Raw genomic sequence first — 27353 nt, 5'->3', positions numbered from 1 at the left:
CTATTCGCTGTGTCAAGTGGGAGGCCCGAACTAGAATTTTCATAGGCGTGGCGTCCTCGCTGTCACTGGCCCGACTGACTTGAGCCTGGCATGCATTGCGCGAAGCTGTGCACTGTTCTTGGAGTCATCTCGTTGATGTGATTGTGCGCAGTCATTGAGCGCGCGGTTCTCATTTGGTCGTATAGCCGCCTTTGTGTGGAGCGAGTCCTCCTCTCTCCATGCGTCTTCCCCCACCCCTCTAGCTTGTGAGGCTGGGATGTAAACACGCCCCGCCACTGCGACTAGTCCTCAGCAGCCACTGTCTTTTCGTGGGCCGCATGAGCCTGGAGTGCCCCGCGTGGTACGTGGGCTGAGTCAGGAGAATGGCCACCGGCTTCTCGTTCAGGGCCGGTACCGCCACCCTGGGGGCGACCACGGGAGGCACCCCCTCAGGTGGAGGGGGCTTCTCATTCGGAGCGGCGGCGCCGAGGTAAGGAGATTCGTTGAGTCTGTTATATTTGCCTGTCTTTCGAAGTTAGATAACCCGAGGCTATTCAACACCAGTGCTGAAGTCCTCGCTCCTTTTTATATGTACCCCCGCCCTTGTTGTAGCCCCATCTTCGAGAACTGCAGTGGATGGCTAGATGTGATTTTATTAAACTGTAACATGAAACTTGTTAGGTATCAGTGTGATTATCCGGAATTTAAAAACTGGTGGTTCTTTGTCATTTGCTCAACTCTTTCCTCTATGTACATTTTGGTCGTTGAGTATCTATGAAACCCCCCCCCCCCCGCACTCCCCAAGTCGAGCAAGTGACCACATTTAACACGATTCCCTCATTGACTGAGAGTTTAATAGTGTTGAAATGTTGTGCTCATCTATATGTTTTTAAACGTTAGATATAAAACAAAGTGATTTTTTAAAATTTATTTAATGTATGTTTGCAATTTTTTTGCATGAATAAAAAATTGGGGTGGGTCTTTCAAAGAGGTGTGGCCGATGTAATTGGGCGTCGCTTAAACACACTCTAGTTGAAATTCCAAACTTAACTTAGTGTGCCGCCATACTGGTATTTTGCTCTATCTGTAACTGCATCCAGATATATAATACAACAAGTAACATTACACCTACAAGCCAGGGCTATTGGCTTTGTCAATGGTTGTTAGTTGCACAGTGTCGGCCGACACCGATAAAGACCAATGAGGTGGGGGCATCGGGAACTACACAGCGGGGGGTTTAATAATTAAAAAAAAAAAGGACTTATCTGATGCTGCCAGCTTCCTCGTGCTCCTCTGCTTAAGCAGTCCCAGGGATAGTATCACGGACTCTCCAATCAATCCCTGCGCTGCTTGCAAGCATGAGAGCAGTGTGGAGATTGGGCTGAGCGGGCTTGATTAATGCTCGCTCAGGCACAGAGAGTCTGTGCAATGTTTCTCCAACCGGGCTGTGCAATGCTGCTGGGCTGGAGAAATCTAAGAGCGCTTGTAATTGTCAGTATTATCAACACTGCATCTGGGGTAAACCAAAGTCTGCTCTAAACATTTTGGTGAACTTAAGTGTGTCTTCTTCAAAAGGGTCTCTCAACATAATTATCCCTCTTCCTTCCCACGGTCTCCTCCTAACTGTTTTGTGTCCTATTTTTATGCCCCCATTGGACCAAGTCAACACTCCTCTGTTTGTGGCTATCCTGGCCTAATAGTTTGTGAGTCTCTCCAAGACTGCCTCATTGCCTTCATGGTAGGCAAGCAAGAGCTTAATGTCATGGTGTCATTATGGGTATCCCAATCCTGGACTGTAGTCTGCTCCATAGCCACCCACGTTAGTTGTTCGTCGTTGCTTACCAGTAAATACATTAACTGCGACAGGTGGTGCCAAGCTAATAGAGATACATGTCCGGCTACCTCAACCCCCTGCACTAGTGTCTGCATGCAGCTTCAATGGTTTAAAGCTAGGTTTCTTGCCCGCCAAGATGAATGTTAACACTTTTATTTCGGGCGTGCAGCTTTCACTTGGGTATTGGAAGAGGCAATATTCCTAGTTACATAATTAAACCTGGGGGTCCGTCACTATCTTCACAACTTGTGTCCCCCCCCCCCACCCCGTGCGGTTTGTAGAGGGGACTATCTGAGAAAACAGTTTGCAATCCTAGTCATCAACAGTTGTAAATTCTCCAAAACCTTATGTTCTAGAATCTAGACAAATGTTTTCCCAAATTGTGGGTCACATGCCAATTTTTGGTTGGTCGTGAAAGTCCAAGCAATAAATAAAGATGCCTTTTATATCTTCATTTTAGATTTATCTTGTTGCCTTTGCTGCGTTTCAAATGCCAGGCTATGTCTTCTGACAAATTGCTGTTTCATTTTTTAGGTCTCGCCTTGCTATCACGCAAGCGATGGCAAAGCGAGACTATTGTAAGCGGGTTTTAAAAGTGCTCCCAAAAAGCGGATTGCATGGCTAGCACGCGCACAATCACGCGCATCGTGCCGCCATGCAATCCGCTTTTTGGGAGCACTTCAAAGGGTCCGCTCCCCCGCCCCCGCCAAGCGCGCGCGCCACGCTCCGCCGGGCTTGTTAATCCCAGCAACCAAATGTGAGCGCCACTCTTTCAACCACCCCAGCCCCCACTAACAACAACAAGGTCCGCTCCCCCGCCAAGCATCCTACAAAACTGTCCCAGCCCTCGAGCTGTTGCTGCCTTCTGTCTGCCTCATTCATTGCTTCCTACACATCAGCTTTACTTGCTTTTTCCCTGTCCCCACAACCCCCCACCTCAAGCTCCCTGTCGCCCACTACCCCCCCGTCCGCTTGCAGTTGCTGTACTCTACAAAAGAATTATATATTTATTTTTGCCTGTGGAAGCTGCAATTTAATTTTGGAAACATATATTTTTGCGTGCTTTTATGTACCGCTCCGAAGGACGTAACCCATCTTGAAATGGCGAAAGAAAATTGCAGATTCGTGATAACACATTTGTACACAATTGCGCTTTTATTTGTAATTTTATCAATGCTGCAGAGCATTGACAATGCCTATGGGTACAAAAAAAATAATCTCTTATAGATATCTAGCTACGTCAATTCAGTAACTTAATCAAACACCATCTCAAATATGTTGTTATTGTATCGATTGATGAAATAACATTCATGCTTGTAATAAAGCAACACCTGGCTACGGTTTTGCTCTTACTGCATCGTCTGAAAGGAGTGTTGATTTGCATACACTGGGTAGTCGCACAGAACAGGTACATCAAATACATTTTACAAAAGATGAGCCCGGTGAAATAGCAAATCGAGACGAATAGCATTCAGTTAAACTCGACAGTAATATGCCAGCAGTATTAAACTGAATAAGAGGAGTCCGCTTTCTGTTTCAGGCAGGCAACTTAGTAAAATTTTAGCTTTTTCCAGAGTGCACCATTTACTTCAGTTTATTTCTCTCTGAAGTATTTTTGATGCCTTTATCAAAGGCACGTTGAAGCTGAATTCAGCCTTTCCATCTACATGAAAGGTTCGTAGACTATTTAAAACGTATTGTGAGAATCCAGCTTCAGAGGCTTTAGTCATAATCATTGTGGTTTTTCTCTATGAAAAGATAAACGGGCCCTCAAAATTACAAGCATTTGCAATGCAATAGGTCTCGCATTTACACAAGCTTGAGCTATTACCATTGCAAATAACAATGCCTTTTATTTTTGTTTTAAAAACTTAAATAAAGGGCATTGTCATTTACAATACCAATAGCTTAAACTCAAGTAACTGCGAGACCTATTGCATTGCAAATGCTTGTTATTGTTTACATTTGGTTCCCTTTAGTATATATAGTGCAACATGACACTGAATTCACATGGAGTTGTGAGAAACTACAATCCATTCATCTACATTTTTGCCATCTGGGATTTACAAAGTAAAGAATGAGCAGTGACATGAGATGTATATGCCACTTAGTGACAGTAGTTAAATCAAACACAAAGAATCCTCCATATAGCAGTGCTTCCCAAACTGTTTTAAAACTTTAGAACAGCAAACGTTTGCGACTCACTTTAACGGACAAGAGGTGGGCTTTTTTTAAAATAATTGTAGTGTAGCTAAGGCACCGTGTGGTAGCGCACTGTCATTTACAGACAGCACCTTTCATAGATGTTTACCCTAAATTTCCACAGAGAAACCGTTTTACTAATGGCAGTACTGCACACGAATGATAATATGCGGAAATCGTGTTTCCGTGAATATTTATCATTTGTATTCACCAAGCGTCTTGATTTGTTTTGATCCTATTACATTCTTTGTTTCTATCACTCTTAAGAGTTACAAAATATTTGCTCAGTTTTTGCTTTCTTAAATGTGTAGCTGTCATTTTCAGATATTTACATGTTGTGTTGCATAAAAATGACATCCTACAGCCTTTCGTTTTGCACTCCCAGTACCCTAGCAAGATTGTTACATAATTTGCTTTACTTTCTCTGACTCCAAAGCGAGAGGTGTTTGTAAACACCGATCCCCAAGTTAGAAATAAAATTAAAAATAAGCAGCAGTTTGTCAGAAGACAAAGCCTGACATTTGACTTCTTCTGTCTTTGAAGCTCAGCAAATGTGACAAGATAAATACAGAATTTAAAGGCATCTATATTTATTGCTTGGACTTTCATGACCCACCAAAATTCGGCTCGCGACCCACACTTGAGGGCAGTTGAGCTGCTGTGTCAATGTGTTTCTTTTGCAGTGCTTTAACAGTCTTTGATTATTGGACTTTTTGTGTAGGCTATTATCTCTTGGAAGGAGTAGGACCTATTCAATTACCACTGAAGGGTAGAGGAGGGTTCCATTCCAAGTGTATTGTACTATTCAGTGCCTTCGTGGAAATGTTTATAAAGGCAGACAACATGTAGGGGGAAGGAACATAACCACATGTAAAACAGTGTGATGGAAATTCGATTGTGATTAGGTGATTCTACACAATCTTTTATGTTATAATAGCAGTAGCTACCTACTCTCCTTAAGTAGTTGAAGTGTTTCATGAATGCCCACTTCTTAGGAACAAATGTCCTAGCATGGCTTGGAAAAGCTGTGCTACCCTGCTCTTAGTTTTTATGATCTTCGGTATGTTTTTTGGCAATGGACTTGACAGCCTGCAAGTTCATTGTATATGCGACATAATTATGTGACTTTCCAAAGTAGAGCCTACCCTCTTCCAGTTAGAAGGTGCACCCAGATTTGACCTCAACACATAGTAGATGGTGGCTATTGCCCTTACTTACCTGGATATGGTGGACTGTTGATTGGTTATGCTGACAAGTAGTCACGGGGAAAAGGCCTTTTAGCTGCATGCCTGGTGAGGAGGAATGCTACTGATTCTTCCCATGTAAAATTGGCATCGTCCACCTTCACTGACATCTTGCTTTTCTTAGGTTGAGATGTGTGTGTGGAGTAACGTGTGTTTAACAGGCGAAGGACCATGAAACCATGTGGAGAATGGCTGGTGTCTGTAGATGAGACAGAGTGGGTCTACACAAGATTATGGTTTCCCTACTTCTTTTGTCTTTATCTTCTGTAGGAGTGATAACATGCTAATCTGTTGTGCGTTGCCTGGTGGGATGGAGTGCATCAACGTCCAGCCCATGCCGAACCAGTTTTCCCTCCACTGAAACCCACACTTTTCCATTTCCTGTGTGGTGCTCAGCATAGGTTTGCAGAGTGCACCCTATGGTACGCTTATGTAGTCTGCATCACAGAGGTTCCTGCCTGCAGACTGAGTCCACTAGATCAGAGGTAATAAAAATGAACTCTCCCCCTCTTCTGTGGACTCTGCTCTGTACTAAAAGGCAAGATTAGTTGCAGAGGACATTGGGTGCACAGTGACTGTTCACCAAAGGTAGTCCAAGGCCAAAGCCTTTGCCCCTAGCCCTCTGCATCTGGTGAGCTTTTAGGGTTCTAATGGTTTTGCAAAGGGTGCTGCTTGAAGGCTGAACTCTGTGAAAGGTGACACAGTTACGTTTTGGTGGATTATGTGCTAATTATTGGGCATTTTCTGACTTGCACGCAGAACCTGTTGCACTTGGCTAGATGGGTTGTACACTAAGTTCTTACTTCAGCCAGAGCTTAAAGGGGTTAGTTATGGGGGAGGTTTATTTATTTTATTCATATCCGAAAAGGACACCTTGTATTAAACATCGTAATTGCCATTAAAAGCTGGTACGTTTTGATTATGATCAACAACCATGCAACAGTAACTGTTCTCCAGACCATACGCTGCACATGACCTCACACAAAATGTCACAGATTGCATCAAAGGTTTGACCAGAAATTAAAAGGGAATAAGAAGGAAAAGAATGCTACACACGTGTGTGTGTGTGTGTGCTCGCCATTTCTCAATGTGGAATTAAATATTTTCTAATGTTATTTGTACAAGTTGTCGCAGTTCAGTGTCCTATATCTTTATAGATGTTAGCCTCAGACTCTCCATCCACAGCATTATGCCCACTTTGACAGTATATTATCCTTTCCCAAAGAGAACACTTACCCTAAGACAGTTTTCTAACTTTACTAAAAGATTCTTTTGGTACAAAGACATGCACATAGCGAAGTGGTTATTGCCATGATAATACAAACTTAATCTAAATGCTGATTGTTAAGGTCCTGTTGATACATTAAGCCTAATTAATGCACAAGTGACTGGTTTGTTCTTCTGGCTAAGGCCCAATACTTTACTGGACTCATAAAGCATTCTTTCTTAAAACCCCCTCAGTGAGGTAGCACATAAAAATGTTTCAGATCTACTGCAGATCTGTGATATCTGGGACAGATAGAACCACATGGCCTGACGTTTTAAAACAGCCCTGTGTCTCTGTATATTAAAGTCTATGGTATCGAACTACAGTAGTAGAGGACCTGCTATATCCACGTGCTGCTACATTGCAAGGGAAGTATATTTTTACTGTTCTTAACTCCACCCATACTTACCTTGAGAGAGAAGTGTATTAAGAACATTAATTATATACTTAGTCTATAGTAGTAGGTTAATGTGAATGCAGTAAAGTATGTAAGATAGTGACCACGGTAACCATTTTTACAGTTATCCGAATGTAGTATAACAATCTCAGACTGTTGCATCTTGTATTACAAACAAAATACATTGCAAGTCAAAGTATGATGGGCATTTTAAGTGTCTCTGGGTTCTGGAAGCATAAATAAACCACGTGTAATTCTGGTTTGTCTGCCAGACATTTCACAAGATCCAGTCAGTGGCATTTTGTGTAGGGGTGTCAAAAACCCCTCTTAAGCCTGCAGATTTACCAGTTAAGGAATCAGCAAAATGAACTAGTCAGTAATCCAGGATGATTTCCCCTGTAGTCATTCTCCAAAGACCTACATGCTAGAAGCTCCATCATGTAGTAACCATTTGTTACTGGATAGCGGTAATTTCAAGATGTCGCCAGGCAAAATGTTTATATGGTATACATTTGTCCACATCTCTTGTATTAGAACTCAAAAATACCTATAATTTTTAATGGCCAAGCTATTCCATACAGGGTTTAGCACTTTAAAATTAAATTGTTAATCTATGCAATTACTGTCCTGTTGATGTTTCTTTTAATTGTATATTGAACGAGTATCAAAGAAACATTTTAATAAAGTGTGTCCTTCATACCATCTTGTCCTTGGTTTGGGAATAAAGTGCATAATACATTTGTGGGGAGCAGCATCCTGCCTATGCCCATGTGCCCTGCTGCCTTTGATCAGCCACACGTGACTGTTTGTTTTTTATACTTCTCACAGCTTATGAAGTCTGATCTAATGAAGGAAGTGGACACCCACTTCAGTGAGTTTGTGGATAACTTGATTGAGGAGTCGACCTTGTTGGAGTCTATGTCATCTACATCAAACTTCACTCCTGGTATTTTTGAGAAGGATTCCATCAAACACAGGTATTGCGGTAGATTCTCTTGTTACCCACTTTACTCTTAATTCCTTCTGTTTTTTTTATAGGCATATTCCTAGCGTTCCATTTTATTCTGTTCCTACTTTCTATAAGTGCCCTCTACTGTGCATGTACCAGCACCACTTTTTGGTGTACTTGTACACCATTGTTTCTGCCTCTGCTACCCATGATTTCCCCTTGCCCATATGTTATCTCTTCTGTTTGCCCTCTCTTTCCCCTTTCTCTCTCTTGCCTTTTCGATCTTGGTCTTCTCATTCTGTCCTTTCGCTTCATCTTTCTCTTCTTCGAACTCTACCTCCTTTCCCTCTCCTTTAATGGGACTTTGTTCAATCCATTTGTATGCAAAATCCTCTTTTTTTTTTTTTTTTTTTTTCCCTGCCTCCTACTTTCTCTCCCCCCCCCCCCCCCTGTTAATTGTCATCCCTTATCTCGTTTAGCTCCAACCCCACCCTCCCTCTCCAATGTTTTGTTCAAGTCTAACTCTGTTACATCTTTCTTCTCCTGTACCCATTTTCCATTGCTTCACTGTTCTGTTGCCTCTTGTGTTGCATTTATTTTCTGATTGGATCAATTATTTTCCCTCAGAGGCACCAGAGCACCTATTGAGCATGGGAAGCTCTTCATATCAAGGCGATCCTTGCTTGAGTGAGTATTAAAGTTTCTATCTAATAGTGATCTCTGCTGCTGTGTGGGTGAGCACTTTGGGTCTTCAATCCCTTTGGTCTTTGCGGTTGTGTGTATGGAGGAAGGAGTGATTATTAAATGTGGAAGCTATGCCAAACGGTTTTGGTTCCCTTTAAGCGTGTGAGTAGACTGGTGCACTCTGCTAGCTGCCTCAATTTGGAAAGTGTTTTGCTATCTTTGGTTAGAGCATGTATGATTTTTTTTTTTTTTTTTTTTTTTTTATGCAGCCCTTTTCCTTGAAGTTAAACACATGAAGAGCTTCAACATTCACATTTGCTAGCTACAGCTAGTTTCTGTGATCTGCAAATATTCTTGTCACCCTTTGATTAGTGCCAATGCTCTTAATAAAATAATTGTGCTTTCCTTTTTCTTAAAAAAAATAAAATCCATATCTTAACCAGCCTAACCCATCTAAAACACTCATTTGGTTGCTGAACTCCTTACCAAAGTGACATCAGAATTGGTTCATATTCACCAGATGGAAACTCTTTTGACAATTATTTTTGTTTTGAGGCACTGAATCCATCCTAGTCCTTATCGTAGGTCCTAGGATGGCAGTTGGTGTGTTGAGTATAAGACTCTCAGCGTAAGTGGCTGTCATGAAATGCACCACTTTAAACTTGCAAGTTCTTTTATCGGTCTTGGGTGTCAAAGAATTTGGTTCCCTTCCTTGTCTTCTTCTTGGAATGTGGGAAATAAAAGGGGTTGTGTCTTTACATTGACCACACAAAGGACCATCGTGCAGATGACCAACTCTTTGTAGGATTTTCTGGCGGAAAGGAAGAGAAGGCTGTGTTTAGAAAAGACCCTCTAAACGTGGATAGTCTAGTGCATTAAAACCTACTATACACTGGACAAGGAGCAAGTCCCCAAAAGCCTGTGGGCTCATTCTACCAGGGCCGAGGACGTTAGGAGAGCACGGACTAGTGTGCGCTGCTGTTTGTGGACACCTGCATGGCTGCAATATGGTTGTCAATGCAAATGTTCACTAAATAGTACTACCTTTACAACCAGGCCCAACAGGAGGGCCATTTTGCTTGTTCAGTCAGACAAGACTTTCTGGACTGAGTCCACTCCCCATACTCTACACCTTTGGGAGGCACTGCTATGAAATCGTCTTATTTTATCTAACCACAGATTCTTTAATGCCCGCCTATCTTCCAGTTCTGCGGATGGATTTCCCGAACGTCATACTAAGTTTCTAAGTTAGGTTTTCCACACTGTCACCTGCAATTGTTTTGTAGTCTTGCACGTCTGAGAGTGTGGAAAGAGAATTAGGAAAATGACTTCAGAGCACAAGGGAGGGCGCTTATATGATGTTCCTTTCTTTCACATTTGGATGTCGTACACCACACCTAATACGAGGGCACCCCGGTTTGTTCACCAGAGCACCACAAGGAATAATACATAGCACCCCCTCTTCAGAGACAAGGCGAACTGGCAGGTGTCTCTCACTCCTCGCTAAACAAGTTGTGCTCCTTCAGATAAGGATTGTTAGGAGTCTGACAACCTTGTCAGAATAACTCTTCTTCAAAGGAACTTTAAAGATACTGATCTCCGTTGTTGGTAGTTTAAAACGTATAGTTATTTATTATACTATAATTCTTGTGTATCAGAATGAGGCCAATTATTATGGTAATATCCACATTCATGATGTAAATCAAAATGAACATTAGGAAACCCCATAGCATATTTCATCACATGTCTGTACATTCCGTTTTTGATTAGTTGTAGTCCCCACCTAATAGCTACATGTGTTCTCAGCCTAATGATTCTTATAATGGCTGAATGGTTATTGGAATTCCCTAATTATTTCCATGGCAAGCTGTGTATGTACCTTATAAAGGGTTGTAAGTCAGATGTGACAGCATGCCCCGCTTAGCAATCAGCCCTCATGTCTGCCTCCTCCAGATGCTCTCATTCCTTTATGCCATCTCCTCCTCACTGGAAAGTGGAGAATGAACTTGTTTCTCTTATGTTTGCTCCAGCTTTAGCAAATGTAACCATTACTTTCTTCCTTTGAAATATGATTTGTCGGAGGCATGGCAGCCTTGTAGCTCTAATCCCTGCACTTAGCCCTGAAGCTTTGAGAGGTGAAAAGTTTCAGTTCTGTTATGTTTGTGGAACTTTAACAACTTACAGTTCTGAAATGAATGTCCAAACAGTTAGTGCTTTATATTGGAATACAGTCCGGCTTGGCTTGTATGAAACGGGTATGTTTTACGGGAAAACCCTGCCACACACAACACAGGAGGTATGGTGTCACCAGAGTCACATGGTGACACCTATCGGTGCATTGGAGCATTCCTGAGAAAATTCTGTGGATCCATTTTGATTCCTAGAGATATTCATAAGATGGCAAGTCTGCACTAGCGCATCCACCAGAAAAACTTTTACCAACGATAGATAACTTTTTCTTTTAGGCTTTGGAACAGGTGCTGAAGACTTGAGGCATTATATTACTTTTGTGTTCAGCCTTCAAAGCGAAAAAGGAAAAATAAATTGGTCAATATCTTGGCGTCGGCTGGTATTTGCTGCTAATGGACTTTGATCCCATTTTCAGCAGCTAGGTTCTTTGGAGAAGTATGGACAAAACAAAGGATGAATAGTCTCCATGAAGTTATTCCGCTCTTCTGAGTAGCTGTTGTGTGTTTCGAATAGGAAATGAGAATGTTTTTTCTTAAGCAAAGATGCCCTTTAATGCATGCCATACTTTACATGTTATCTTGTTGTTTGACATGAGTCACCCTCTGTGTTTTGTTATGCTGTTATTCTGTATTCTTGGATAGGCATACGCATTTGATCATTGGACAGGCTTGGGCCTTCTCTTGCCTCTCTGTCATTATTGCCTTGCATCACACTGACCAGTCCTCTTCTAGCTGTCCAGCTTATTGCCACTCAGCATACCTTGAGTGACAACAGTGTTTGTCATAGATGTGCAGAAGTCAAGGATACCCTGCAAACTGTTTTGTATCATTTATTTTTCCTACCCTTCCATTGGGCTGAAATTGAGGGATTTGGTTCTGCTGTCTCTAAATCCTTTGCAGCAAAACCAGTGACCTTCCACAGGTGGCCAGTATTCACTTAGGGAGGTATTGCCAGATTATCATCCTTCCCTTCCAATTCTGATTCCTGAAGAAATGCTTTCCAGAAACCAGTTTCATTTTTTCTATACCAATTCCTCGATGCCACAATAGCCACTTCAGGCTCTGTCCAACCCTGCAAGAAGTTATTTTGCAAAATTGTATTTGGTTCTCCTCATTGTAGAACCCATTTCTTCAGAAAATGTGTTCTGGCCTTATTCTCAACCTTATTTTCAAACATCTTCTTTAACATAGTTTTTGACAGGAGTGGCCCGCCTGTGAACCACACTTCATGTTACCTACCCTCTTAGATTTGTGTACCTTCTGCTGTAGAGCCATGCACACTTGGTGGTGCTTCATCTCTGTCTATCCCTCATACTCAAGGTAGTTTCTGATTTCCTCGACCTAGAAGATTCACAATTAATTGAAAATGCTGCTTCTGCCTTGGCACACAATCATACACCCGTAGCTTAGTGAATAAACACTACCTTCTCAATTGACAAGCAAAGCCAAAACCAAAAGGTCTCGCCTATGCAACACCTATTGTCTTTGCTAATGTGTTTTAGCCATGTTGTGCACCAACTTGGCTTCTGTTCAGCATGACTAAAAGCTAGTGTTATAAAGTGCAATGTCATGTTAAGGATTTGGGGGGCCCTTGGCAACAAATATTTTGGGGGCCCCTGTTTAGAGCAACTTTGAATTTAAGTACCCTTTTTTTGAAAATTCAAGCCTTATGTTGGCAAATAATAGTGAATTGTATGTTGAAGGATGACAGAAATAGAGAGAAGTGTAAAAAAGTAAAATGTCACTTTCCCAGGAGCTCCTTGGAGGTGGGGGTCCTGGGAAATTGCCCACTTTGCCCATGTAGAGGAGGGTCATAGAGTGGAATGTTATAGTGTGAAGTATGCATGGTGTGGGAGTACACTCCCATTATAGACCACACATTTTCAATTTAAATTACCATATCATTTCCATACACATACAGTTTTACTGATGAAAGTATAGAGCAAACAAACAATGTGCGGAAAAGTCATCACCTAGTATATTGATATGATCATATTAAAATATTTGCTTCCACAACACTTCAGAATTACACAAAAAAGTGCTTAATTTGTGCTTTCCTCATTCTGATATATTCTGACATTTCTGTACAGTGCATTTACAAACATTTACATTTTGTTTTGTGCGAGGAAAAAAACCTTTGCTTTCACAGCAAGATTGTCACATATATCCTCTCACTTTAATGTCGGAGAAAGAAAAGTAAAATACTAAGCTCCCTTGGAAGACAGAGCTTAACTTTTGACCTCTGTCTTTGAATGCAATTGTGACAAGATGAGAACAGAATGTAAGGGCTTCTTTACAAAATGCAAGCACTTGTGGGAAAATCCAGTAAATAGGCTAAGCGCCACGGAAAGGGCGGTCTCAAGATGGACAGCCTAAAACACCTAAAGGCAGCAAATATGAAGCTAGCAACTGCGAGTTGCAAACTACAAAGCCATTGGTTAGCAATGGATGGAATGCATTCCCAGGGAAGCTTTCATAATGTCCCCAAGGCGTCTTTAGCAAAACAGACCGCTGCACTGTCTGGTAGGCTTCAAACTAAAATCACTACATAATACATTATCACAAGACAGATATTCTGGACTACCACAGGAACCTCAGACCCATATTTGAATGTGACCTGTAGTGCTGACATCTCTACGAGATCCATACCAATGGCAGCATTTGTGCTACTCAAATGCCAATAATGGAACCTGAAATATCAATAAGGCAGAGCTTTTGAAGTGTTTACAATACAAGTGTAATGCTAATGAAATGAGTAAGTTGGCTCTAAGAAAAGGTAATCACAGACTGTATCTTTCTTTGGTTCAAATGAAGTCCTCCCCTCATCGGCATAAAGCCATGCCATGTGTCTTTCAACAAAAGTTAACTGATTTAGTTCTGCACTGTGCTGATTTTTGAGTCTTGTTGACCTTGGAGTGCCGCTGATGTCCAAAGTGTCCTGTAAATGGATTTCAAGTTACAACATCCTCTGTTTTCAGGTAAGTCTTGTAACAGAATTTGACTGTGCAGCATTGTCTGTGATAAAGGACTGTGACGGGTAAGTGATGGCTTCTGAACTGTGCTGATTTGAATGTGGCCATGTCTCTGTAAAGTATTCTTCAAATTGTAATTTGTCTTTTTCATCATTTCCTTGCATCTCTCTGCAGTGAACTCTTCGAAGTCAACCACATCCGAACAATCTATCACATGTTCATTGCCCTGCTCATTCTGTTTATCCTGAGCACGGTTGTCGTGGACTTCATTGATGAAGGCAGGTAAGAGAACTCAAATAGTGATGCAAGCTTAAACAAGGAATCGCAGGAAAGCCATTTTTACCTCTGTAAAACCGGATTCTGTGGATCGCGATTTAGTGCAACCAACCCTAGATTATATTTTGTTTGTGAGAAGAACTTATGATAATTAGTTTCTAGTTGAGGCTTGGGCCCACCTGCGTGCTCTTGATAGATCCTGTTTACACTAGCATCCCTTTGGTAGAATTGACCCTTTCAGCCTGTGGTTTGGCAAGATTAGATATCCTCTGTTAGCATTTACCCTGAATAATTCATATTTCAGTGTGTGGATAAGCAATATACATAACTTTTGGTGGTGAAAGTATATCATTTAGCCATTGTAAAAGGGGAAGAGGCTTCAAACAAGTCCTAAGCAATTTTTATGAATAAAAAAAAGCAATACAAATTAAATGAAAGAAAAGCTCAGTTAAGTTTGAGTTTAATATCAAAATTGATGGGTTTCGTGCAAAGGTTCTATAATTGTGTTTAAATTGGAAACACATGTATCGCATGGTTAAGGGGCTACTTATTTGGGTTGCACAATCCGTGCTGCAGGCCCACTAATAGCATTTAATTTACAGGCCCTGGGCACATGTAGTGCACTTTACAAGGGACTTTTAAGTAAACTAAATATGCCAATTGGGGATAAACCAGTATTACCATGTTTAGGGGAGAGAGCACAAGCACATTAGCACTGCTTAGCAGTGGTAAAGTGCACAGAGTCCCATAGCCAACAAAAGCAAGTATAGAACATTGGAGGGAGGCAAGAAAAAAGTTGGGGAAAGACCACTTTAAGGCCATGAGGTCTATCATGTGCCCCCTCCCCCCCCCCTCCCCCCCCCCCCCCCCCAGCTGAAAGTATGGAGCGCTACCCAACTCCTTGGGAACTCTCTTCACTTAAGAGGAAGAATCTGGAAGGACCATCCGCTATGGCGTGGTCAGTCCCTGGGGGATGCTCCACAGAAACGTCAATTTCTTGTAGGGACATGGACCACCTCAACAGTTTGGATTTTCACCCGTCATCTGCATGGGCCATTTGTGGTCTTTCTAAACCCAGAACTCAGTCCCGAACAGGTATGGTCTCAACTTCAGTACACAGACCACAGGGAAAAGCTTCTCTTTCAATGACACTCCACCTCTGTTCCTGCGGAAATAACCTCCTTCTAATTAAGGCTACCAGTTTGTCTAGTCCCTCCTCATTCAGCTGTGCTAAGACTGCCCCTTTACTATGCTCTGAAGAGTCCGTCTGCACGATGAACGCCTTGGAGAAGTCAGGGGCCCTGAGCACTGGTGCTGTGCACATGGCTTCCTTTAGAGAGCCAAAGGTTTTCTGATGAGCCTTTGTCCAGACTACCAATCTGGGCAGCTCAATGGAAGTAAGCTCAGTTAAGGGGGAAACAATGGTGCTATAGCCCTTAACAAATCTGCAGTAATAGCCAGTGAGACCTAGGAAGGCTTTCACTTCTGTTTGGGTTTTAGGTGTTCCCAGGCATTTATGGTTTTTATCTTTCCTGAAGGGTCTGCACCTTGCCTTTATCTACCAGGTGTCATGCAGGTGTTCCTCACAGCTGGAACTATAGACCGCAATGTCGTCTAAGTAGGCAGCAGAGAAAGCCTCTTCACTAGCTAGGACCCTTTTAACTCACCGTTGGATGATAGCAGGGGAGTTCTTTAATCCAAAGGGCATCGGAATTGGTAATGGCCTTCTGGGGTTGAGAATGCAGACCTCTTCTTTGCCCCCTTAGTCAAGGTGATCTGCCAGTACCCTGATGTGGAATCAAAAGTGCTGAATAATTTGGCAGCGGCTAACCTGTCAATTATCTCATCAGCTCTGGGGATGAGGTGTGTATCAGTCCTGGTGGCTGAGTTGAGCCCTTTGTAGTCAACGCAGAACCAGAGTTCTGGTTTGGCACCCTGTGGGGCAGCCTTTGGTACCAACACCACGGGCTGGACCAGGGACTGTTAGAGCACTCAATCACCCCTAAGGCCAACATCTTGAAGACTTCCTCCTTGATGCAGGCTCTCACCCTGTCTGACAACCTGTAAATTGTGTTCTTTACAGGGGGACTGTCTCCCGTGTTAACGTCATGGACAAACAGATGTGAGTCCAGGGGTGAGCGAGAACAGTATCCCAGCAACTGATAATAGTCACCTTGCTGTTCCGGGGTCAGTGTGGTGAGATGTTGACACCCTCCACTGACCTATAGTGCTCCTGTGTAGAGAGGAGGTAGGGGCGAGGTGCAATCTCCTCTTCCACTCCCTCATCTGTCACTATCTGCTCACTTCGGACCTCTAAATGAGGCTTCAGTTGCTTCATGTGTAGCACTCTTAGCGGGTTCCAAGTACTTGGCCTCCCACTTTCGCTCCTTTATCTCATATGGGCAAGTCCAGCAGTCTTGGGAAGATCTGGGCTGTACTGGTTCCATGACCTTTTGGCCAGGTTGGAACTTCACCAGGGTGGCCTTCTTCCAGAGGTGGTGCATCTGTTTGCGGAGGGCCAGCATGTAGCTTACCACATCATGGGGGGGGGGTTCTTAAGAGCTTTCCCCCACCCCTCCTTGACAAGGCTAAGAGGTCTCCTAACAGTGTGTCCATAGAGGAGTTCAAAACGACTGAACCCTACTCCTTTCTGTGGCACCTCCCTGTAGGCATGGAGAAGGCATGGCAAGAGAACGTCTCACTTAGGCCTCAACGGCTCAGGCAGGCCCCCTAATCAAGCCCTTAAAAGTCTTGTTGAATCTCTCAACTAAACCTTTGGCTTGGGGGTGATGGGGTGTGGTGAACGTCTAAGTTATACCACACTTCCCATATGGACTTCATGTACACTGACATGAAGTTAGTACCTCTGTCTGGCACTACCTCTTGGGGAACTCAACACAGGTAAAAATCCCCATCAGAGCTCTCGCCACCATGGGTGCAGTCACTGTCCTAAGGTGGATTGCCTCTGGGTAGCGGGTAGCTTGGTCCACCAAGACCGGGACGGACCTGTTGTCTTGGGGAGTCCAAAGTTCAGTGATGTCAATGCCCACCTTTTCAAAGGATGTGCCATTGACAGGTAATAGGACCAGAGGAGCTTTGTGCTTTATCTCGGACTTCCTACTGGTCTGGCAGGTAGGACAGGACCTGCAGATTGCATCTGAGGCAGTCTTCATTGGGGCCTATAAAAGTCGGAGACCAGCCTGGCAAAGGTCTTGTCTTGCTCCTAATGTCCTGTCACGGATATATCATGAACCAAATCCAGTAGAAAGGTCTGGTAACACTGGAGGACCACCAACACATGGGCTGTCCCAGCTCCAGGAACCTTAGGCTCCCTAGAAAGGAGATCATTCTCCCAGTAGATCAGGTGACCCCAGAGGCTTCACCTTCTGCATGGGCTGAGGAATGTCGCCTCAAACCCTCAAGAGTGGGGCACTCTTTCTGCGCTTGGCAGAATTCCTCCCTGGTAGGCCCACCCTCAACTTGCCACCCAGCAAGCTCCGGTAGGTCACCTAGGGCAGCAGTGTCTTCCCCATTTGGCTCAAAGGGCCTCCTCCTTGTGGACCTTTCAACCTCCACTGTGGGAACTTCAGGGGCCGGTTTCCCATACACCCTGCCCCTCTCTGTGGCAGTTGTCTGGGCCATTGTACCAGGCTCCAGATGCCCTTGACTGCCTTTCTGAGCAGCCATAGACCATGTGGTCATACAGAACCACTCGGGCAATCACATCATCTCCAAGTGAGACCTGAGCTCTACCCCCTTCCAGGTAGTGTGCTCCAAGTCATTGCCTAGCAATCAATCAATGGGCATGGCAGGGCTCAGAGCAACTTTCAGAGAACATGAGACCCCCTCCCCACTCAAAGGGAACCAGAGCCACTGGTAGATGGCTCTCACGATTGTCAGCGACTACGACTTGGTGGGATATGTTCGGTAGGACCTGCTCTTCAAACACCAGCTGACACTTGACAGTTGTCATGTTGGCTCCTGTGTCTCTCCAAGCCTCCACCCGTTGCTCATTGATTGTGACCCACTGCCTATATTTTGAAGTATTTGAAGGCATGTGTCCTTTTGACACCATGTGTCTATCCACCAGGGAAACTAGGGTCACCACTGTCTGTCCCCCAAAACTAACTGGGATTACCTCCTCACCAAATGCTATCCTCGCCAACCCTGTTGGCTGCCCACCGGTGGGAGGCAGCTGCACCTTCTTGGGACATTTGTAGTTGCCCCTGTTGTGCACATATGTGTAGCACTCTGGGCATTGGGGCACATACCTCCCTGTCTTATCAAAGAACCCCTTCTTCTTAGGATCAGACTGAGACTGGTTACCACTCCTCCCTTGGGAATTATTTTGGGGACCTTTTGGGAAATTCTTCCTTTTAAGCCCCCCCCCCCTTCTTTCATTGGGAACCCTGATCACCTTTGTGGGTGTCCCTCCAGATATCTTTTTAGACACTGGTGCTAGCACAGAGGTTCGCCTCCTCAGCAAGCTTCCTGGGGTCAGCCAGCTTACTGTCAACTAGGTGCTGGCACAACTCTGCAAAATAGATACTGAGCATATACTCTCTCATGATCACATGGTACAGCCCATTAAAATCATTAACTTTGTTGCCCTTCACTCAGCTACATAGTGCTATACTGGAGTATTCAACAAAATCTACCCAGGATTGGTTGGTGAGCTTCTGGTTGTCCCTGAATCTTTTGCGATACATTTCGGGAGTCAGACCAAATTTGGTCATCAAAATGGTCTTCATGGGGGTGTACTTTGTTTGATCCCCAACCTCTGTTAGAAGTGTGTCCCTCACAGGTGTTGGCATGTGTTTTCCCCCAGCCCCCCGTGCGCTCCTCAGGAACCGTGTGAACCTTCACTGCAAGCTCATAAGCCGAAAACCACTTATCAATGTAATCTCCCACCACGTAATAGGCACCAAATCCTTGGGAATACAAACCCTTTTGTCTCCATCAGGTACTGCATGTATGCTGCCACCATTACTGCTGGAATCTGGCTGCCTGGCCTTCTTCGCTGTTAAGGCTCTCTCTGCCTCAGCCTTTTCGGCCTCCCTTTCAATATTTTTCTCTTCGGCCTCCATATTAAATTTGACCATCCTGGAGCTTTAATTCCCTCTCCTCTTTCCTCTCCCTCAGCTTCCCACTGCTTCCTGCTCTCACAGGGAGCTCAAATTCAGGGGTGTCTCGCTCAACTTCTGCAGGTGGTTCCTCAGGAGAGCCATTCTTGGCCTTCCCCCATTCCATCTCTCTCCTTGGAGCAGGCTTCTGGCCCGGCCCTCAGCGCCATTTGAAATTCCACCTTCTTGGTGGCAGTCTTGGCAGGAACTCCCATCTCCTTACAAAGGTCTTTAAGCTGGGCCACTATATATGTTTCCTTGTTGGCCAGCTCACATATTATGGCTCCAGTTGTGGAACCCACAGGCAGAGACATGATGAAGAGGAAAAATTTCAAAATACAAAACGGGGAGAAATTGGAAAAATGTGGATGGGTAGTGTACACCTAGTTACTGTATGGCACTGCATAAAGGAGGACAGTTCTATTCTCATCGCTGATCACCAATGTTAGAAATTGGGTTTCTGGTTGGAAGAGGTATGAATCCTGTCGCAACACATCCTGTGCTCTGGTTGCTTGGCACAGAGCAGTCGGGCTTAACTTAAGAGACAATGTGTAGAGTATTTGGGCTACATTTCAAACAATAACACAGTGAAAACGCAATTAAAAGACTTAACATCAGTTTAGAAAAATAGATCTTAATTTTATAAATAAAACAAGACAAACGACAAAAATCCAATAAGTAGAAATTGAGCTATTAATTTGTAAAAAATCAATAAGCATAAATATCACTTAGAAAAAGTGCTTAAGGGAAGATCTAGTCATGGCTGACCGTGACACAGTCAAGTGTTCAGTCCGACCGCGATCCTGTTCCCACAACAGCGGCGATGCGTTGATTCTGTTCTTGCAGCAGAGGATGCATCGGTTCCTCTGTAGCAAACATCTAGGACCACTTCTAAGGCTCTAGGACTGGGGTGGCACCACTTGGCAAGGCGGACTAACAGGTAGTTGAGTCCAAGTGTTGAAGCAGGTGGTTTGGAAATCTTTAGTGTCCCTGAGACTTGAATCAAGAGGCAAGCCCTTGGATTCACTCTGGGTTCAAGTGTTGCAAGTCCAGTCCTTCCCATCCACGCAAGAGAGCAGCAGGCAGCATGGTAACACAGCAAGGTAGGAGTCCAGTAAACAGCAGTCCAGCAGAGTGGCAGTCCTTTAGCAGCACAACAGTACTTCTTCCTGGCAGAGTGGACACATTCCCAGGAGTGTACCAAAGTCAAGGTGTCAGAGGTCTAGTACTTGTATCAAGTTGTGCATTTGAAGGGTGGAGACTTCAAAGAAAGCTTTGAAGTGCACAGAGGTCCTTCCTTCCTGCCCTGGCTCCAGACACTCTACAGGGGGGTTTTCAGCCCTTTGTGCGTGGACAGGACACCACCTATTCAGGTGTAAAAGTGAGGCAGTGCCCAGCTTCTCCCTCCAATCTCCCAGGATGGCCCATCAAGACACACCTAAGGTCTCATTGTGTGTGGCTGTTTAGAGGGAATACACACAGGCCAGCTGTCACCCAAACCAGAATTAACAGAGATCAGCATCAGGCACTAAATAGCTAAAGTAAATGCCAATGTTTTAAAAGTGGAATTTGTCAAACTGTAATTTAAAATCCAACTTCACCATAAGTTGTGATTTTAAACTGTGAGTCCAGTGACACCAAACTTGAAAAGTCCATCTCTTCACAATTGGGAATACACTTAAAAGGTGTAATAAGGAAATCCCAATGTTATATGGAAGTAATAGGCCTTGCAGTAGTGAAAAACGAAATTGGGAGATTTTCATTACCCAGACATGTAAAACTATGAACTACATGTCCTGACTTTTAAATACATTGCGCCCTGCCCTGTGGGCCATATAGGGCCTACCTTAGGGGTGACATATATGCATAAATGGGAAGGTTTAGGCCTGGAAAGAGATTCACCCTGCCAGGTTGAAGTGGCAATGTAAACCTGCACATACAGGCTCTGCAATGGCAGGCCTGAGCCACGGTTAGAGGGCTACTTAAGTGGGCGGCACAATTAGTGCTTCAGGACCACTAGTAGCATTTAATTTACAGGCACTGGGCACATGTAGCCTAAGGGTGTCCGCTCTAACAAGAATCCTATTTCTCCATTCTAGAATCTTTATCAATATTCATAGACACTGACTTATTTCCTGGAAACATTTGCAAAGAGCATTTTTTAAATTTTATTTTAAACCTATATACCCTACTAAATACAGGACTTAACATCTTTGCCAGTAGGATAATAAAAAACGCAAAGAGGCTGCAATCTCTGAAGCTTTCATAGATAGTGTAGTTTTCCTGTTAGTTTAGTTCAGAGGGTCTCACCTTCTGTCCCGGAGTGCAATCCTTTGGCTGTTTAAAGATAGATCATTAGTCTACTCTTTAAAGCAAGACATCTGAAAACTCGGTTTTGCTTGTGTTTTGGTTAATTTTGTCCTGTTATGGCTGCGAGAATTTCAAATCTTTCTATTCTGTTTAAAATCCTTTTGTTCTCTCAGCTCTTTTGTCCCTGACCAGATTATAGTTTTGATGTATTTTGAACTTGTAAGAAAAAATGGAGCAGGCAAAGAATCTCATGCTCTTTACTTTTTATCCTTGATTGGAACTTCTCTCACATTTACTTTTCTGCCAAAGAATGTCCTGGAGTTCTTTGAACAATGTGGGAATTTATGGGAGAGGAAGAGAAGTTTCCAGAAAATACCCCTGATTTGAGTTTGTTACAGTGCCTGCCCGGAGAAACCCTGGGGACTTCCTTCCACTACCTCAGTGCCTTCAGCGGAGCCCATTGCACCCCTATGCCCTTAGAAGTTGTGAAAGAACTTGCAACCCCTGCACACTGTTCCTGAATTAATGCTGAGAGGTTTGACTTAAAAAAATTCCATTAGCGTGAAACCTCCATGTGCCTTTCGGTTGGTCCGCTCGCTATCAAGATTTCTATCTAGGTACCTGACTTAAAGCGCTCCACTTCAACGCATTCAGCTTTCTGGGTGTCTGCATTCAGTCTTAAAATGCATGTCTTGTATTTAACATTGGTCACAGCAAAACCTTTGACCTCAAGGAACAGGCTACCCAGGTCATCATCTAGTAGGCTCCTCCACCTTCCATTATTCCTGTCAACAAGTGTTTCTCCCCAGGTCCACAGCGTACAAGTATAGATGTATATCAGACTTCTTCACTTTCGGGTATGGCCAATGAATCTCCTTGTGGGGACCTTTTTCACCTGTCTAAAATCAGATGCTCAGCAACTGTTATTGACATTTCATTCGCAGGTAACATTCTCTTCAGGGTCTATTGGCTAAGCATGGCATTTGTTTTCTCTTCACATAGGGCTCTTGGAACCCTTGTAATACCACTTTTAACCCTGTCATCACTCACTGTGTTCTGAGGACAATGCACAATTTACTGAGTGTGCAAATAAAGTACACCTTGTTGATCTTGTTTTTGATGAATTGCATTTTGCAATAATCGCTAAAAACAATAATGCAAGCAAATGTTAAATGTATGCGTTTTATGGCTGTCTTAAATTTAAATTATAGTTATAACTACATATATGTTTAAAATGCGGATGTATAATCATCCGTCTACTAATATATGCAGTACCTAATAGTCTCTTGGATGCTGTTCTGCCTTTCACCTTGCTATCATTTGTCCTTTTAAAGTGGGAAACCTAAACGTTTCAGGACCTTCAGCTGCTCTAGCTTTTCTTTTTTATATTTTTAAAAAATAGGCTGCAGTTCCTGAAATGTATATCTAGCTCAGCAGTTATTAAAGGGGAAATTGACCTTGCATGTGTGAAGAACAGGCAGGCGTTTTTTGACCTAGAAATACATAATTATACATTATAAGCAACTTTGCTTTTGCACAAACCTTCATTCCGAACAGTCCAGTTTTCTTGTAAGAGAAATTTCATAATAAGCTAAGCACGTTGGAGTGAGCCACCTACGTTTCTCATAGGATAATGCTTTACTGAAGCTAGTCAGTGCTGACATTGATACACAGTGGGCCTTGTTTGCTAGGTTGCAGCATTAGTTGTGGTCTTCAGTTGTGTTTTTGTGCATGTCCACTGATTTGAATGTTATGTACACTGGGCAAGTGAGTAGATTTGAAGACTATATGATGACACCCAATTGGCCAAAACCATTCCATGGAACAAGTTATAATTTCGCCTCATGAAAAAATGTATTCACCTCTAATGAAGAAATGTATTCAATGTTTGCAGTACACCTCATTCCTTAAATAGGGATGCGGTGATATGTAGATAGATTGAGGAAAGAACAACACTGCACTAGATAGCAGGGAGCTAAAAGGAGGATAAAGAAATAATTTCACTGCTGTGTTCGTTGTTCGCTTCTGCCTAATATCTGTAAGTCTCTCCCTACTCAATCAATTCATCCTTCTTTCAGTTATGCATCCCCCTGGTCTATGCTTTGTTCTCTCTCGTTTATCTCCCTCATTTGTATGCTAAATTCTCTTCAGCTCTGGACAATTCTTTCTTCTCGAATTCCTGTCCTCTTCTGTCTATTCTCTTCTCTAGCTGCAAACTTATTTACTCATTTCATTAATTTGTTAATCCATCCAACCCATCTCCCCTGTTGTATGTTCTCTCTTTCCTTTTACCCATTTCACTTCTGGTATGTTCTTTATTCCCTATGCCTCTTTCCACCTTCTATTCTATTCACTCTTCCGTATAATTCTTATCTCTCGTCTATCCTTATCTGAAAGAAACACGTTAGTTAGATTCCTCACCTTAGAATATCCCCAGGCGTCAGACTGGATCCGGAAGATTTTTCGTCAGCAATACCCCTTGCGCGTCGCTAGGCGTCGTCTGCGGCTCCGCGTTCGGCGTCGTACGCCGGAATGACGTCATCGGAGTACTTAGACGCCGCCCTCGCGCGCTGACGTCAGTTCTTCTTTTTTCCGCGCCAGTAAGCGCAGATCCGGGAGAGCTACCCCTTTAGTCACTTTTTGACTAACTTTTTTCGATCCTTTTTGATCTTGTCTCGACTCCGGTGCCGGTAGGATGCCTGGTTTTAAAGCCTGTGCTGACTGTAGCCGCTTGATGTCGGTTACGGACCATCACCGCCGGTGTCTTTACTGCTTGGGCCTCGACCACGACGCGGAGTCGTGTTCGGACTGCAAGGCCCTGACCTCGAAGGCTAGACGGGAGCGGTCCCGTAAGCTTCTCGAGATTCGCCACTCGGCTCCGCGCCCCTCTCGATCCCGGTCCAGGAGGAGGTCCAAGGATCGGTCGCGGAGCCGCAGCCGACGTCATCATCATCGGTCGTCGGGATCCAAGTCTTCGGGTAAGTCGAAGCACTCCAAGAAGTCCAAGAGGCGACACCGCTCTTCGGACTCCCCTCGCCGGTCGCGCGACTCTGCCGAGGGTCAGGGTGGTTCCACCCCCGCGGCTCAGGGTGGTTCCACCCCCGCGGCTCCGGCGGAGCCGCAGGCGCCGCGCAAGTCCCCATACCCACCGGTCCCTGGGACTGACGCGACGCCGGCGGAAGTCAGTGCCTTCCTCTCGGCCATGAGGAGCCTGGCTCCGCCGTCGACGCCCGCTGGCGCGCCTTCGGGCCCCGCGGACCCGACTGGGCTGCCTTGCCTGCCGGCGGCTCCGGCCCCGGCGCCGTTGACGGCTCCGGCCTCGACGCCGCAAGCGCCCGAGGGACCAGTTCCCGAGTACCCGCCGACGCCGGTCGACCTCGCCACGCCTCCTCCGCCGGCGTCGACACCGGTACCACCTCCGACGCCGACTCCGCTCGACGTCGAGCCCCAGTTCAGCCCCGCTCCGGGCCTGGCGCCGATACGGCGTCGATGGACGCCGCGTTCGGCGCCGCTGGAGACACATTATGTCTATCGCCCGGCTCCGCTCCTTCCTCCTGTATACCAGGAATCGGATGATGGGGACCACTGGGAGAGATCCGAGGATCCTATGGCCGTTCAGGCTCAGATGTCACAGGACTGGGCAGATGAACTGGGGGAGGCCAGTGGGCTGGATACCTCTCCAGACACTGGATTCATCTCTCCTCCGACTGTGGCTTCGGAGGAGGGTGCTGCTTTCTCTGTGGTGCTGCGCAAGGCGGCCGCAGCCCTTGGGCTCGAGCTACCTGCCGTGGCTGTGAGGACTAATGTCCTCACTGAGGTGCTTCAGTCTGCAGCAAGCTCCACTGAGCCTCTGCTGCAATTCAATGAGGCCCTTATTGACGTTTTGCAGGGCACCTGGTCCAAGCCCTCCACCGTTCCTCCTGTGGACAGGAACGTCGCCAGGCGCCACCGCCCTGCTCCGGGTGACCCCAGTTTTCTGTCCCAACACCCTACCCCCGAGAGCCTGGTTATCCAGGCCTCTACCTCCCAATCCTCCTTCCCGACCGCTCCGCCGGACCGGGATTCCAAGAGACTGGAACAGTTTGGCAAAAAGCTGTTCTCCTCCCTTAGTTTGGGCCTGCGGTCTTTGAACACCGCCTGTCTCTTGGACCGTTATTCCCACTCTCTGTGGGATACGGTGGAGGACGTGCTGCCCCTGTGTCCGGAGGAGGTCCAGACACGACTTACCCAGGCTCTGGCCGATGGGAGGGATGCAGCACGGCATGCTATCCGCTGTGGGCTTGACACTACGGACTCGCTGGGTAGGGCGATTTCTACCACGGTGGCGCTTAGACGTCACGCCTGGCTGCGGTCCACGTCCTTTTCGGGTGATGTCCAGAGCACTCTCATGGACATGCCCTTTGATGGCACTCGCCTTTTTGGTGAGAAAGCGGACAGTGTGCTGAATCGCTTTAAGGACTCCTGGGCTACGGCCAAGTCCTTGGGCCTCTCGGCCCCGCGGTCGCAAACTTCCGCTTTTCGCCCCTTTCGTGGCCAAGGAAGGGGTGCCTCCTCACGTACGCCTAGCCACCAGCCGCAGAACCAACCTGCGCGCGGTCGCGGTTTCCGCCGAGGCGGTTCTGGAGGACGACGAGGTCAGCCCACATCCACCCCGGCAGCATCCGCCTCAAAGCCTTCCTAGTCAGAGTTTTCAGGCCCATTCCACGCCAGTGGGCGGCAGAGTTCGCCATCACCTGCTCCACTGGCGGTCCATCACATCGGACAGGTGGGTGCTGCAAATCGTCCGAAGGGGCTACTCCCTCCCCTTCGAGACGACCCCTCCAGCCATGCCACCGCAGCACCACCGTATCTCGGGGGATCATTTGAATCTTCTCCACGAGGAAGTTTCGGCCCTCTTGGCCAAGGGGGCCGTCGAGCGCGTTCCGAGCCCAGAAGTAGGTCGTGGTTGTTATTCCCACTACTTTCTGGTTCCCAAGAAGGGCAAAGGGGGCCTACGCCCTATCTTGGACCTCCGGAACGTCAATGCCTTCCTCCGGAAGGAAAGGTTCAAGATGTTGACTTTGGCTTAGGTTCTAGCTGCCCTAGACCCTGGAGACTGGATGGTAGCGTTGGACTTGCAGGACGCATATTCCCCCGTCCTGCCGGCCCACCGGCGTTACCTGCGGTTCACGGTGGGCCAAGAGCACTTTCAGTTTACCGTGCTCCCCTTCGGCCTCACCAGTGCCCCTCGGGTGTTCACGAAAGTGATGGCGGTGGTCGCAGCTCATCTGCGCAGATCAGGGGTTCCAGTCTTCCCCTATCTCGACGACTGGTTGTTGAAGGCGGGCTCGCCCCAGGCAGTCGTCTCCCACCTCCAGACTACGGCGGATCTCCTGCATTTGCTGGGATTTTCCATCAACGTGCCGAAGTCACACTTGAGTCCCTCTCAGAAGCTCCTCTTCATCGGAGCGGTTCTCGATTCGGCGCAGTTCCGGGTCTATCCGCCGGAACAGCGGGTCCGGGATATTCAGGCCCTGATTCCCATCTTTCGGCCTCTATCCTGGGTTTCGGTCAGGCTAGTGTTGCGGCTTCTGGGGCTGATGGCCTCCTGCATCCTACTAGTGCATCACGCCAGGCAGCGCATGCGGGCTCTGCAGTGGGACCTGAAGTTTCAGTGGGCCCAGCATCACGGCAACCTGTCCGACCATGTCTTGATCTCGGAGGGCACTGCACAGCAGTTGCAGTGGTGGCTCACGGACCGCGATTGGGTCAAGGGCAAGAGCCTCTCCCTTCCCCAACCGGAGCATGTCGTAGTGACGGATGCGTCCCTCCTGGGATGGGGTGGCCATATGGGAGAGGCGGAGATCTGAGGCCTCTGGTCTCCGGCGGAGTCTCGTCTCCACATCAACCTGTTGGAGTTGAGAGCGATCCGACTTGCACTGAAAGCC

At 45.7% G+C, this 27353-nt stretch overlaps 1 protein-coding gene across 1 annotated transcript in view; it reads left to right on the top strand.

The window, feature by feature from the left end:
• Positions 1-27353, top strand: part of SOAT1 (sterol O-acyltransferase 1) — a 240174-nt gene that overhangs the window by 150828 nt on the left and 61993 nt on the right. Inside the window, exons 4-6 of the mRNA XM_085601804.1 lie at positions 7752-7900; positions 8500-8559; positions 13892-13999. Of these exons, the coding sequence (XP_085457930.1) occupies positions 7752-7900; positions 8500-8559; positions 13892-13999 (317 nt within the window). The remainder of the gene's footprint in view (positions 1-7751; positions 7901-8499; positions 8560-13891; positions 14000-27353) is intronic.

This window comes from Triturus cristatus, chromosome 4_2, assembly GCF_964204655.1.
Source record: "Triturus cristatus chromosome 4_2, aTriCri1.1, whole genome shotgun sequence".
Lineage (NCBI taxonomy): Eukaryota > Metazoa > Chordata > Amphibia > Caudata > Salamandridae > Triturus > Triturus cristatus.
Note: the sequence above shows the minus strand (reverse complement) of the source record. Positions and strands in the feature narration are given on the sequence as shown.